General features: G+C 42.6%; 1 protein-coding gene across 3 annotated transcripts in view; it reads right to left on the bottom strand.

The window, feature by feature from the left end:
• The window catches only part of gorab (golgin, RAB6 interacting), a 26,677-nt gene extending 12,770 nt beyond the window's left edge, over nucleotides 1–13,907 (bottom strand). For all 3 annotated transcript variants that reach the window (XM_033028223.1, XM_033028226.1, XM_033028225.1), the window contains exon 1: nucleotides 13,718–13,907. In XM_033028223.1, the coding sequence (XP_032884114.1) occupies nucleotides 13,718–13,775 (58 nt within the window). In that variant the 5' untranslated portion in view covers nucleotides 13,776–13,907. The remainder of the gene's footprint in view (nucleotides 1–13,717) is intronic.
• Nucleotides 13,908–14,872: the final 965 nt, after the last annotated feature.

Genomic DNA, 14,872 nt, shown 5'->3' with positions numbered 1-14,872 from the left:
ATGCTTTTATTCAACTTTGCGCCTAAGACTTTTGTCAAAAGCCTACCGTTTGTTTGTCTGTCATTGACGATATCAACCTCAATTCTATTTTTTGTGGCATCCAATAATTCTATTGAATTGGTTGAACAGAGTTTGCCCTAATCTATTTTCCTCCAGATGACAGTTAATCTTGTCCCAGGCTGATATTTTTAAAAACCTCCCCAACATCAAGATTAATCCAACTGGCCTGTCGTTGCTGGTCTTATGCTTGCTCCATTTTATTGAACAATATGCACTGCTCATCATTTCCTGGCATCTCGTAAATCCCAAGATCTTTGGAAAATAATTGTTAGAGCTCCTATACTTTCCTCAAAGTTTCAGAATGGACCCAGTCCCGCTAACTTATCTACCTTAAGTTAAACCAACTGTTCTAATTTGTTTATGCTATTAACTTTAAAGTATGCAGTGTCTCAACTATCTTGTTTTTCACTATTACTTTGGAAGCTTTCCTCCCTTATGAACTTTCTTCCCTTATGAAGATAAATGGAAAACATTAATTTGGGATCTTGTACAAGTTTCCATTTTAGTGGGACGACAGATGGCACAATGGGCTAAGTGTTCGGCTGGCAACCGGAAGGTAGCTGGTTCGAATCCCGCTTGGAGTGCATACTGTCGTTGTGTCCTTGGGCAAGACACTTCACCCACCTTTGCCTGTGTGTGTCCTTGGGCAAGACACTTCACCCACCTTTGCCTGTGTGTGTGAATGTAATTATGTGAAGCACTTTGGGGTCAAGGCAAGTTGACTAAAAATGTGCTATATAAATAAAGAAATTTAATTTTTACCTTTAATAATCCCACTTCTCCATGTAGTCCCCTTTGACAACTTCTATGTCCATAAGATCACATTTGGATTCCCAGTTATGTTGGCAGCTTATATTTTCTTGTGCGGTCTCCTTGTCGCTCTCATATTAACGTTCACTTCCCCTCTAATAGAGTCCATGTTTCACACGCACCTTTCATAAGAACACCCGGAAACATTAACTGCGTTTCTTTTTTGCCTCAGATGATGCCTAAGCTGTTACCTAGTTGGAGCCTTAAATTCTTAGTCTAGTCCAGTCTATTTGGTGCTATTCCTCTCTCAAACCTAATAGCACATTTGAACCCATTAAGTGTGGAAATGCGAAAGAAATACAACATCTATTAAAGAATGTCAATTATGAGATTTTAGTTCTAAATCGTGCAGTAGATACAACAGTGATAAAAATGAACTTGACATTTCTGAAATTAATGTTAGTCTCTCTCATAAAATAGTTTAATAGTAAAATCCAGTTTCCATTAAAATAGTAGGCGTAGGATTGGAATAAATGGTGGGAGTAGGAATGGAACAAAGACCAACTTAGTCATCACTCATATAATGCCAGGACACAGTAAGTTCTGCATGCAGGGGTATGGGGAAGCTTTTTATCAATTAACACCTACTATGTGTTATATAGTCACAAGGTCCGACATTCAAGTTGCATCTTTTCATGTTTTATATAGATGTCTGATACAGTTGGCAAATGACACTTAAAATATCTGGGCAGCAGTGGATATTTAAAAGAAACACTTTCCACCTGTGAACACATTGTTATTGAAGTAATCACATCTGAAATACCTATAATAAGAGCTAGAGAATTTTACTTCTTTTGAAGATGAATAGGGGAGTGAAGAAAATCTTAAATGTTTAAGCGTTCTGGAAGTTTTAAATAAACAATGGTAACTTGGAAAGTATCCTCCAAGAATTGCATGATTGTTGCTGATCCACTTAGCAACTGGTGGATAAGAATGGTATGACATTTGTTGCTAGCTCTTTATCTTACAAGTTGCATTATCAAGGACTGATGATCACCCATCTTTTAAACCAAACCAATACTTGAATGAGATTTTCAGGACGTAGATGAATCAACTATTTTATTTCAGCTCTCATTCTTCAGAAGATATTCTGATAGAATATTAAGAGTGCAACCTGATATCTTCAGGAAATCATTACAGTGTTAACTAGGCCAACTGATGACATCTGGTGGTTGAAACAGGACTGTCTAGTTCGGTATTCTGAAAAACGCGAGGAATCGTGGGATTTGTCAAAGGTCGAACGCTATAAATATAAATCGAACGAAGCACTGTAGATACAGTGAGTATAGTCTGGGTCCAATTTATTGTCTTTTTTCAGCGGGGAACCGGGGGGGGGGGGGGGGGGGGGGGTGGGGGGCACCGTAAGCGCTGCCAAATCACCACTGGACCGTCCACGGTCCACTCCCCAGGCCCCCCCGCCCCCCCCCCCCGAGTGTCCGATCCCTGCCCAGGAGGGGGCCGGATATGTCTAGACCAACGGGACACCGGCCCACAGGCAGCGTGGAGAAGCGCCAACCCTAGCTCGCCTCCGCCTCTCCCGCTGGGCCAACAGACAGCCCGGTTCAATGACACCAGCGGCCCCAGGCCCACAGACCCCCACAGCCAGTGCCAACTCCAGCACAGCCCCACTCCAACTGCAGAGGAACCTGCCAGTTGGCCCGCAGCCTGGCTGAGACGAGCTCCCTCAGCCGCCACCCCAAGTACAAGCCGTACCTTGCACACCACCGGCTTCTGCTCCTACGGTACCCACAGCCACTTCATCCACAACCACGAGGAGGAGCGAGGGCCCCGGCCTCGCCTGCGCCAGAGTGCCAGCCTGGGCGCAGTCCGGCGCTAGACTGGGCTGCACCTTCAGCCCCAACCTGGAGTTGGAGCTGGCCTGGATTGAGCTTGGGGCTGGGCAAGGGAGGGGGAGGAGGTTGCTGCTGCCGACAGCAACAGCGGGCGCCCGGCCTGCCCATGGCCGGCAGGAGCCTGTCACAGACTCCCTCTCCGACCAGGACGACTCCAGCAGCAGCGGCTCCGTCGCCCGCCCAGCTGGCGGCTGCCCATCTTCAGCAGGATCTCGGTGTCGGACTGAGGGAAGGAGGGGTGGAGGTGGAGGGCTGCCGGACAACCCGGCGGGATAGGCAGAGCCGAGCTGGAGGCAGCTGCTGCACGTCTGGGGCCGCCCCGGCAGCCCAGGGCCACCCCGGACAGGGACGGGACACCGGGTAGGGGACAGGGACAGCCCAACAGCAACTCAACAGCATCCGCGGCGACGGAGAGCTGACCCTGAACCCGAACGAAACACAAGCCTGCACACAGTGCACCACCAACGTTGCCGAGACTGTTTTATAGCTAGTGGCTATGACCTGGGCATGTGCAGTCGGAATACCGAACTCGCTTATAGGTCTAAGATATCATGGCAAATGGACACACAGCACATGTAGCTTACAGAACTACCCCAACTAAAAGGTAGGAAAGTGCAACATCACTCATTGAAGTAGATTGGACATTTGATGTCCCAATTATATTTAAAGTGATCATTGTAACTATCTGGGACATATGACAATAACACACTCGATTCTTGACTATTAATTGAATTACTTAAACTGTATTTGGACACCACAATTCAACATGAACCAATTGAGACTCAAGGTTATACCTTAAGAGTCAAGAGTGTTTTATTGTCATATGTTCCAGATAGAATCATTAAATTCTTACTTGCGCAGCACAACAGAATATGTAAACATAGTACACTGTAAACAATATGATAAACGGGAGAAAAAGTCCAGTATGTATACATACACACCAACAAGTACACACACACACGTACACACACACACACATGGACCCACTGAGTTCTTCCAGCATTTTGTTTTCTGCTCATGATAACAACATCTACAGTTTCATGTCTCCCTTATCTTGATATTAGGTTCTTTGTTCTGATTACTTATTAAATAAAAAAATCTGCCTTGCTTAGAAGCAACTTAACACAACCTTACAATTAAACAAGTTTGGTCTCCTGGAAGCCTTCTTGAGAGAGGAATTAAGCTGCTAATTCAAGCATTTGCATACATATGATCTGTTCAGATGTGAACCTAATTGGCACCCAAACATTTAACATTTTTATGTAACATTTTCGCTTTGGTTATCAGCTGAGGTGCCTTCTTTCTGAGCATGTTCTTTACAAATCAACAGGTTTGACCTGAGGTCCTCAATAATTATGAGCGACATCATGATTATGGATACCATTGTCGTAAATTATAGTTTCCACAAAGAAATTGCAAACAAGATTAATAAAATTTGACGTTGATTATTAATCCATTCTTTTATTGCGAGGTGAGCAAAGACAAAATAAAAAGGGCGCACGATGAATGATGTTAGAGTTTGAAAGCCAGTTCAACACATCAGGGCCAGATCAACTGAAAATTTTCAGTCCTTCCATGAAGCAGAAATTCAGGGAAGGTTTGCAAAGCACCGGCAACACATTTTGCCTGTGCCTTATTTGATCAAAAAACAACATAGCTTCTGTTCCCCAATGCATAAAGCACAATGAATGTCATCATTGCACTTGATATTTTGACTTAATTTTCCTTTTTGAACAGCCACAAAGGGAAATGCAATTATTGTCATGGCACAGGGAAAACATAAGAAAGTGCAGTCCTCACTTTCAGATTAGAGAGTATATTAAAATATTTTTTGCACCCCCTTGTCTAAAGTCTTGCAGTTCTTCCTTATTTGGTAAACATATTTCACAGTTAGGGCACTTTGGGAAGAAGGGAAGTAAAGTTTACTGAAATATCATTTGGTCTGGAGATAGACACAAAAAGCTGGAGTAACAGCGGGACAGACAGCATCTCTGGAGAGAAGGAATGGGTGAAGTTTCGGGTCGAGACTGTCTGAAGAAGGGTCTCGACCTGAAACGTCATCCATTCCTACTCTCTAGAGATGCTGCCTGTCCCGCTGAGTTATTCCAGCTTTTTGTGATCTTCAGGTTAAACCAGCATCTGCAGTTCCTTCTTACACACTTGGTCTAGAGAGCTGAGATATACAACATTCTGCTAAAGCATCACCATTGGCAATGGATGCAATTGGTGATTTTTTTTTACAAGAATCTGTTGTAGAAACTTCACATTTACAAAAATAAAAGTGACAAAACAGCAAAAATATTTTGTTAATAAGTGGGAACAGTTTGTTGACAAATGTACTCTTTGGTAAAGTATGTGAGAAAAAGGGGATAACTGCTCCACGATCCCAGAAACAATTTAGCACCATTCTTCAAGTCATGTCTTTAGACCATGTATTAATAATAATTGTATATTTCTATATCTGCATGTGTAACTATCTCACTTCTCTCATCAGTGGAGTAGATCCACACTTAGACAGACCTTTCAAAACATCAGTTCACCTCTCAAGCTGTCGGACAAGATGGATTTATTCATCTTTCTTTGCCTACATACTCAAAATATGTCAAATACTGTTGGTTTGAACCCCCCCCCCCCCCATTGAAATGATTGTACATGGGTGTGTGGGAGGAAGAAATATGCACAACCCTACCAAGAATGACAAACAAAAAATGACCAGATGCTTAAACAATGCATAATCATCAGATGGGTTGAATTGTCTGTATAGTAAATATGCACAACCTTAAACTCATCTCCACCCTGCTACTCCTGTCAGAAACTATTTACCAAACACTTGCGTATTCCCATTTTATTGTCATTCACATCCTCAACTAGATCTCTCTAGCCACCTTATAATTTCCTGCCTTCTTGCTTCCATTCTCTTTTGACAGGTAGTCTTTGTCCATTTCTCAATGTTTCACAGATGGAAGAGATTATGATTTCTGCTTCTGATAAGCAATTAGAACTTACATTTCTTGTCGGTACATTATCAAAATTGAACCACTGAACCACGTAAAAATATTCTTAAAATGTTAAACTTCCAGATTGGCCAAAATCCAAATGCTTACTTTATATTTGCAATAATTGGCATGTGGAATTGCTTTGGGTGTCAAGATTTGGAATCTATAGTACCAAAGGCAAAAAGTACAGCATGATGCAAGATGGATTTGCAGCACTACTATATTATGGAAGCTCCAAATTTGTGGAAGAAAAGTAAGACAGAAGAAAGGAATTTGAAGTTCTGTGCAATTAGGATGAGTTAGTTAGGATAAGGATTAGGATAGTCTGAAGAAGGGCCTCGACCTGGAACGTCACCCATTTCTTCTCTCCAAGAGATGCTGCCTGTCCCGCTGAGTTACTCCAACCTGTTGTGTCTAGTTTGGATAAGAGTTGAAGTGAATCTTTATGTCATATGAACAGGTGCCAAGAAAAAAAAGTTTAAGGAGCACTGGCTGGAACAGAATTTAACCAAGGTAAATATTGCCTCTTTAAAGGTAACATTTAGCATTTCACAATTTTCAATTCTGTGCGCCTCTTGGAAAGCAGTGATCAGTTTCAAAATGCAACTAGATTAAATCAAGAATGTATAATTGGCAAATAAATCTAACCCCAAAATGTTGCATTACCTCATATAAACTGAAGTAAAAGAGGCATAACTGTTTTAAAATAGTAATATAAATTTAAGTTACATTTGGAAGAATATTGAGTATGTTACAACCTTTTTGGGGTTTGGATCTCCAAATTGAGGAAACTAGCCCTAACCCTGTGATTTTAGCTCAATGCTTCTTTCTCCATTGGAATAGAGTGACCTGCTATCAGCTTCACAATCAGGCAAGGTGGCATAATCGGCCTCTAACGGCTGAAGAAGGGTCTCGACCCGAAACGTCACCTATTTCCTTCGCTCCATAGATGCTGCCTCACCCGCTGAGTTTCTCCAGCATTTTTGTGTACCTTCTAACTGCTGTACTAATTTGACCTGTCCTCATCTTATCAGATATTCTATTTGTTTTGAACATTCCTCCCACCTCCTCTGCAACTAAGAAGTTACTTATTTTAAAAACTCTTTCCAGTTCTGACAAAGATTCTTGGAATTGAAATGGTAACTGTTTATTTTTCCAAAGATGCCACCTCTTTTGAAGTAACCAGCATTTTCTGCTTACATTCAAGATTCTTTTGTTAAAAATAACCAAAACAATATTATTGATCTGAACACTAGAAAATATCCATTATATTTTAACCACTGAATGAAATGATTTGTCGCACACTTTCAGAATTTGTTTGCTTTATTCAATCCAGTGATTCTATAAAGACTGAATTCCCTCAAACCAGTTTTAAAAGTTTTAAACATTTTAATGACTTTTCAGGAAAGAGCTCAGCAGCAACCTTATGTTTTCCCATCTTAATGCTAAATTAAGTGAATGTACTACACATTATCAACAAAAATGCAGTTGTTTTATTTCTGATTTATAATTCAGGCAGTTTTGGAGTATGTGCCAGCCTGGTGACTCCTTTGAAAATACACTTGTCTAAATGAATAATGCTTATGTTCAAACTATGAGCATTTAACAAAACCTGCTTGCATCAAGATAAACAGTGGCTGGCTTAAGTTTCTTGATTTTGCTACACAACCTGTCTATTATTTATTATACCGCAGAGCCATGATGTCGCTAAGACCTTAAGAAATACTTAAATTGGAACTCAGGTAGCAAGATGGGAGACAGACAGACTGGCACCCAATCTCCCCACCCATGATTTGATGCCAGACTTTCAACATGCAGAAACACATGAACAGGAAGTCTATAGGTATCATGAACTATTAATCCTTACTAATGTGGACATGGTTTGCACAAGTCAACTCTTTTAGAAACAAATGTATTTCTCCCACAAAAGCATAAACCTATTCCATAGTGTTCAAAAGATTGGATTTGCACAGACTCTTCTTCAGTCGAATGAAGCTTTTTTTTCTGGTTGACTTCATCTGAATGCTGCCTCAGTAATCTATGTCAATTATAACACATATAATTAAGAGTTTTGAACTATTTTATTTTGTAATTCCAAATCATGTTGACTCCTTAAAGCATTGCATTGTCCAGGAAAGATGCAGTTTAAATAAACAGCTTTAAACCCCGCCTCCCACATTTTTTGCTTCAAAAATATCCATGCACTTCTCTATACAGCCAAACGAGACCAGTTATATCTTGCAACATTGTTAATTATATTGAAAACCTGTAATTCAATTTGAACAGTGATTTCTCCCTTTAGGATTAAAAGGTTATGGATTAATCAAAAGGTCATGGCAATATATAGAAACATAGAAACATAGAAATTAGGTGCAGGAGTAGGCCATTCGGCCCTTCGAGCCTGCACCGCCATTCAATATGATCATGGCTGATCATCCAACTCAGTATCCCGTACCTGCCTTCTCTCCATACCCTCTGATCCCCTTAGCCACAAGGGCCACATCTAACTCCCTCTTAAATATAGCCAATGAACTGGCCTCGACTACCCTCTGTGGCAGGGAGTTCCAGAGATTCACCACTCTCTGTGTGAAAAAAGTTCTTCTCATCTCGGTTTTAAAGGATTTCCCCCTTATCCTTAAGCTGTGACCCCTTGTCCTGGACTTCCCCAACATCGGGAGCAATCTTCCTGCATCTAGCCTGTCCAACCCCTTAAGAATTTTGTAAGTTTCTATAAGATCCCCTCTCAATCTCCTAAATTCTAGAGAGTATAAACCAAGTCTATCCAGTCTTTCTTCATAAGACAGTCCTGACATCCCAGGAATCAGTCTGGTGAACCTTCTCTGCACTCCCTCTATGGCAATAATGTCCTTCCTCAGATTTGGAGACCAAAACTGTACGCAATACTCCAGGTGTGGTCTCACCAAGACCCTGTACAACTGCAGTAGAACCTCCCTGCTCCTATACTCAAATCCTTTTGCTATGAAAGCTAACATACCATTCGCTTTCTTCACTGCCTGCTGCACCTGCATGCCCACTTTCAATGACTGGTGTACCATGACACCCAGGTCTCGCTGCATCTCCCCTTTTCCTAGTCGGCCACCATTTAGATAATAGTCTGCTTTCCCGTTTTTGCCACCAAAATGGATAACCTCACATTTATCCACATTATACTGCATCTGCCAAACATTTGCCCACTCACCCAGCCTATCCAAGTCACCTTGCAGTCTCCTAGCATCCTCCTCACAGCTAACACTGCCCCCCAGCTTAGTGTCATCCGCAAACTTGGAGATATTGCCTTCAATTCCCTCATCCAGATCATTAATATATATTGTAAATAGCTGGGGTCCCAGCACTGAGCCTTGCGGTACCCCACTAGTCACTGCCTGCCATTGTGAAAAGGACCCGTTTACTCCTACTCTTTGCTTCCTGTTTGCCAGCCAGTTCTCTATCCACATCAATACTGAACCCCCAATGCCGTGTGCTTTAAGTTTGTAAACTAATCTCTTATGTGGGACCTTGTCGAAAGCCTTCTGGAAGTCCAGATACACCACATCCACTGGTTCTCCCCTATCCACGCTACTAGTTACATCCTCGAAAATTCTATAAGATTCGTCAGACATGATTTACCTTTTGTAAATCCATGCTGACTTTGTCCAATGATTTCACCACAAGCAGGACAATGTAATTGTCCTATCTGGGACACATGGCAATAAACTCTCTCTTGACACTTTCGTACAGTACAGCTTAATACTGTTGCAATGTGATTCAATGAAATGTTAGCTGCCTGGTCAAGTAAAAAATATCTAATATAGGCTATTGTTTTCACTCATATTTCTTCTGCAACTGACATCACCAGAAACTTAAAAAAAATTACTTAAGGGTGTCTTTTGGCCTTAGAAAATAAAATGGGACTGGGTGCGCTTCTACTATCACTTCCACATCCACAACTACAGAACTGTGGCATTCATTTCCGTTCTGATGAATTGTTTAAAACATGTTCAGATCCTTGTTCTCCTCTCTCTGAGCACCAATGAAGCTGATGGGAATCACCATAAAGCTCTTCAAGACACCAGCGCCCCTTGAAATTCGGGATCCCATTGTAACATCATTGTGAGGTGGAACGCTGCTGACGGGCAGGGCAAGTGGAAAAGTGTTTTTTTTAAAAATGTGTTTGTTGTAAAGTTTAAAATGTTAATAACTTGTAAAATATACCATCAATCTGAACAAAATTTGTTTCATTTGCATCACGGGACAATGGTGAGTAAGGTGGGTCCAAAATTGTATGTCCAATTAATTGTCCAAGATGAGTTTTAGTAATATACTAGACCAAGTGCAGACCCGTTGGGTCTGCTCCCCCAACGCAGCCGTTCCCTACCCGTAGCCCCCACGGGAGACGTGGTCTTCCAACTCAAGCGGCTCAGGAATCAGCAGTGCGTCTGTTTTTAAATGGCGTCTTTGAGGCGAGATGCGGGCACCAGCAGCCGTTATGGTCGCTGGCAAGCAGGAGGCGACAAAATGAGTGAGTGGGGGGGGGAAGAAGGATTTTATTAAAAATGTGTACATAAACACGACAAAATTTAATGAGTGGATACTTGGAATGAAAAGTGAAATCTCTACCGAAATGGAAAAAATCAGGACGTTTGTGGGTAGGGTGTTGGCGTAGCAACGAATCAAAGGCTGGCAGCCACAAGTCAGAAACACACACAGCCAGACACACACAGAGTTTTAAATATAGATAGATAGATAGATAGATAGATAAGAGAGAGATATCAAATGCGTTTAGATTCTCTTTAATCCAATTTACCAAGGACATTTCATGGCCTATTTTGGCTCTCCTAATTCCCTACTTTTATTATACTCCTCAAAGGTCGTTAGGTTTTATCTCCCTAGACTTTGCGCATACTGCTTTTTCTTTTTCGACCAAATTTACCTCTCTAATCATTACTTCACAAGGTTAGACTCGGGAATCTGTGTTGGTCTCCATAAAACAATGAAAATTGTGTGGAAATTTAATGGACATTGCACAATCACAAGTGGCTTAATTTGGGTATATAAGAAGAAAGCTGTTCATAAGCAGCTGGTTCAACGAAACAGGCATCAAGATCTACGATTTTGAGTAATTGATTCAATGAGGAAGGGGAGAAGAGGGAAAATGCTACATCACTCATTAAAAAAAAGTAATTCCATGATTCAACGAAACTTAATCCATTGGTTGAAAAAGGTTGAGGTGCGATTACACTGGAGAGTGTAGAATCGATTTTAGGGGATTGCCCAACTTGGAATAGTGTAGACATAAGGAAGTTCAGATGCTATGGTTTTTCTTTTTGGATCAGATGAGGCAAAGGAAAAGCCTATTTCTCTTTCAAAAAATGGGCACAGGGCTTGGTAGGATTAGAGAACAATGGCGATAGTCTCTGGAAGTGGACAGGGAGGAAGGGGTGGTGTTGTAGGAATAGGGAAAGGATTGTAAACAAAAAAAATATTTAAAAAGAAAGAAGTGTACTTGGGAAGCCATGACATGCAGGCTTTATGCCAAACATTTGTAGATGTGATATGGCTGGGCTGCTCGTTTTCACTCCAGGCACAAAATAGACCAAATGGGTCATAACCTGTGTCAGAACTATTCAATACTTTTTAAGGATTCACCAATTCCCTAACAGAATGTCATGAACTTAAACGCTAATCTGCAGCTTGAATACATTATCGTAGGTGATATCTTGGTGCAGTGCCGATGCTGTCAGAGCCAGAATCTTTTTGCTGTGATTTAAACAAAATAAAAACAGTATACGGACAACTAACAAACAAGGCCCTTCCACCTGTGACCAAGTACTTCATTTGGCTTTTTTGGGGGAGTAATGAAAGGCACAATACAGTTGGAAGTTTTTTAATTTATTACCCAACTCCATGGCAACAAACGTCATTGACATTTTCAAGAAGCAGGGACACAAAGCTAAATGTTATAGGGCCTTTTGTGAAGGACATCAATGAATCAATCAAGATTTAAAAACAACCATTTAGCCTAATTACACTAAACTTCTAGTTATTTTCACAACCAAAGTATTAGGATCGTCTGCAAAGCAAGGTTACTGACACTACTTAACAACTAGAAGGGAATTCACAAACAAAAGATTGGTGGTCTCTGTATAACTCTAATATGCATCAATTGCCTGACATGCATCGATATATTACAAGTAATTTGACGTCAAACTGCAATTTTCACTCAACTTATCAGCTTGCACATTCCATTGTAATGTCAGATCTGTTTAGTTTATTGTCATATATTGTCAGGGCGGCACAGTGACATAAAAGCAGTGTTACTACAGCGCCAGAGCCCCAGGTTCGATCCTAACTATGGGTGCTGTCTGTATGGAATTCATGCAATAGACAATAGGTGCAGGAGTAGGCCATTCGGTCCTTCGAGCCAGCTTCAATGTGATCATGGCTGATCATCCCCAATCAGTACCTCGTTCCTGCCTTCTCCCCTATCTAGCTCTCTCTTGAAAGCATCCAGAGAACCTGCCTCCACCGCCCACTGAGGCAGAGAATTCCTCTCGGTGAGAAAAGGTGTTTCCTCGTCTCCGTTCTAAATGGCTTACTCCTTATTCTTAAACTGTGTCCCCTGGTTCTGGACTCCCCCAACATCGGGAACATGTTTCCTGCCTCGAGCGTGTCCAAATCCTTAGCAATCTATGTTCTCCCTATGACAGCCTCGGGGTGGGGTCAGGGTGCTGGTGCAGCGCGGTCAGTGACTCTGGGTGGACGGAGGGACCAGACTGTCCCCAACTCGGCTGCAGTTGACGGGGTCGATGCTGGGTGGTCTGGGGTGTGTGTGTGTGTGGTCGGGGTGCCGGTGCAGCGCGGTCAGTGACTTTGGGTGGGCGGAGGGGCCAGACTGTCCCCAACTCTGCTGCAGCTGACAGAGACGTTGCCGGGTTTTCGTACCCGTGTCTCCACTACCCGGAGCCGCTCCACCCGGCCCCTTGTGTGACAGTGTGGCCACACAGGGAGAGATGTGGCGGACAGCGCTGACCCCGGGGAGGGGTTGTTCTGAGGGATGCACTCCTTTGGCTGCTTACACCTTGGTGCTTGAGTTCAGAGCGAAGATACTAGAGCATTTGGTTCAGAGCGCTCAGTCACCCTCCAGCCCCGGGCGGTCTTGGGCCGGGACTTGCGCTCAATCCGCTGGCACGCTGCTCTTTCGCAAGTCATTGAGCAGTAGTGATTTTGGCGGTTTTCACTCAGTTACCCCTATTTCCACAATTTTATACAGCACAAAAATTGACCATTTTGGCAGCTTTTAACAGGTAAGAACATATGTGTTGCATGTGTTACTAGTGTATGCCAGAAATTGTCTTGCCTTCTGGATTGAGCTACTCCATGCATCACACCCTTTGACCCAATGACCTTATGTGCAACCACCCTATACTTCTAGGTTTAAAAGCAATATTAGGGCAAGACCAAGCGAAGAAACATCGCAAATATATTTACAAATAAGATCTGCATTCACGTCATCCTGCAGTGGTAATGTTTTTAACCCATTTTAAACAAAATCATGTGATTTTGACCTTAAAAAAAAACGGAAATCTTGAGCAGCTGGAAAAAAGTGCTACTTTAAAATATGACTGAAATTGAAAAAAAAAAGCACAACATATGGGTTGCCGTATTTTCTGTACGATCGAGTAACTCGTATCGTGCAGGGCATCTTGAAACAATGGCACTACAGAAATAAGTGCAAACTATTTCCTTCTAACATAACCTTTCTACTCCTTGAGGCAATCCGCTAAGAGCCGAACAATTAGAGCTTTAACATCGATGGGTTTACTTTATTTTTGTGGGGTAAGAGAAAGATGACAATATAACCGAAATCGTCGTTCTCTCTCGGAGCAACTCAGGCCCAGGGAGGTGCATTAATTGGAAAGCCCATGGGTGAAACATTAAGGACGTCAGCAATGCTCATTCACAGATTAGCGAACTCGCGCATTCAATGCACATTTTTACCTTTCAATTGCTTCATTCGCGTCACCTCCTCGTCAGAAAATCCTGCCCAACCAGCCATACTTCCCACACAGTGATTCTAAAGAGGGAAAAACTGCCGGTGCAAATGTGTGGAGTGGTGAGGCTGTACCGAGGCCTACTCGTTCTGAGCCAACGCAATGCGCACGCGTGTGCAGGACGACGAGTGCGTGGCACCGGACCTGCTGCGCATGCGCAGTTGCTTGGTGGTGCGCGCGCGCGCCTCCTGCACCAGGAGAGGCACGTGACCCAGCGCGGCGGTTGGCGCTGATCACCTGACCGGTGCATTTTACAGGAGTTGTCAGGAAACTTTGCACGGTTTGTTCAAACTAATTATACGTGTCAGAAGGTCAGTTGACTGTTTGCAAAGGTGTTTTTTATTTTAATTTTAAATGCTGAGAACATTTAATTGAAAAGCTTAAGAGTGTAGGAGTGACCCAACCAACGTCCATCTCCCTCCACGGATGCTGCCCGACCCGCTGAGTTTAGTTTTAGTTCAGAGATACAGCGCGGAAACAGGCCCTTCAGCCCACCGACCATCGAACCCCGTACACTTACACTAGGGACAATTTACAATTTTACCGAAGCCAAGTGACCTACAAACCTGTACCTCTTTGGAGTGTGGGAGGAAACCGGAGCACTCGGAGAAAACTCACGGGGAGAACGTACAAAGTCCATAGAGACAGCACCCGTAGTCAGCATTGAACCTGGGGCTCTGGCGCTGTTGTAATACTACTTTTATGTCACTGGCGCTTTAAGGCAACAATTCTACCACTACGCCCAATACTTTATATTTAGGAGGACATGTTAGGACTTTAGAGACACATACAGGCTGATTTTTGTGTGTGATATATTTCGCTGCTCAAAAGCAACTGAATAATTGCATGAAATGTAGTGACAGATTAGAACTAAGAACCTGGCCCATCATATTGGCCCTTCGGTTACACATGAATGAAGATGATGGAATCTCAAGCAAAACACAAAATGTTGGAGGACTTCAGCGAGACAGGCAGCATCTCTGGAGGAAATAGAAAGACGATGTCTCGGATTGGACCCTTCACCCTCCTTTACGTCGTGTAAACCAAGCGTAGACTCAGCGACTGTTTCGCTGAACAGTTATGCTCGGTCAGTCATGGCCTG

This window comes from Amblyraja radiata, chromosome 10, assembly GCF_010909765.2.
Source record: "Amblyraja radiata isolate CabotCenter1 chromosome 10, sAmbRad1.1.pri, whole genome shotgun sequence".
Taxonomy (NCBI): domain Eukaryota; kingdom Metazoa; phylum Chordata; class Chondrichthyes; order Rajiformes; family Rajidae; genus Amblyraja; species Amblyraja radiata.
The sequence above is the reverse complement of the archived record's forward strand: the minus strand, read 5'-3'. Positions and strand labels throughout refer to the sequence as shown.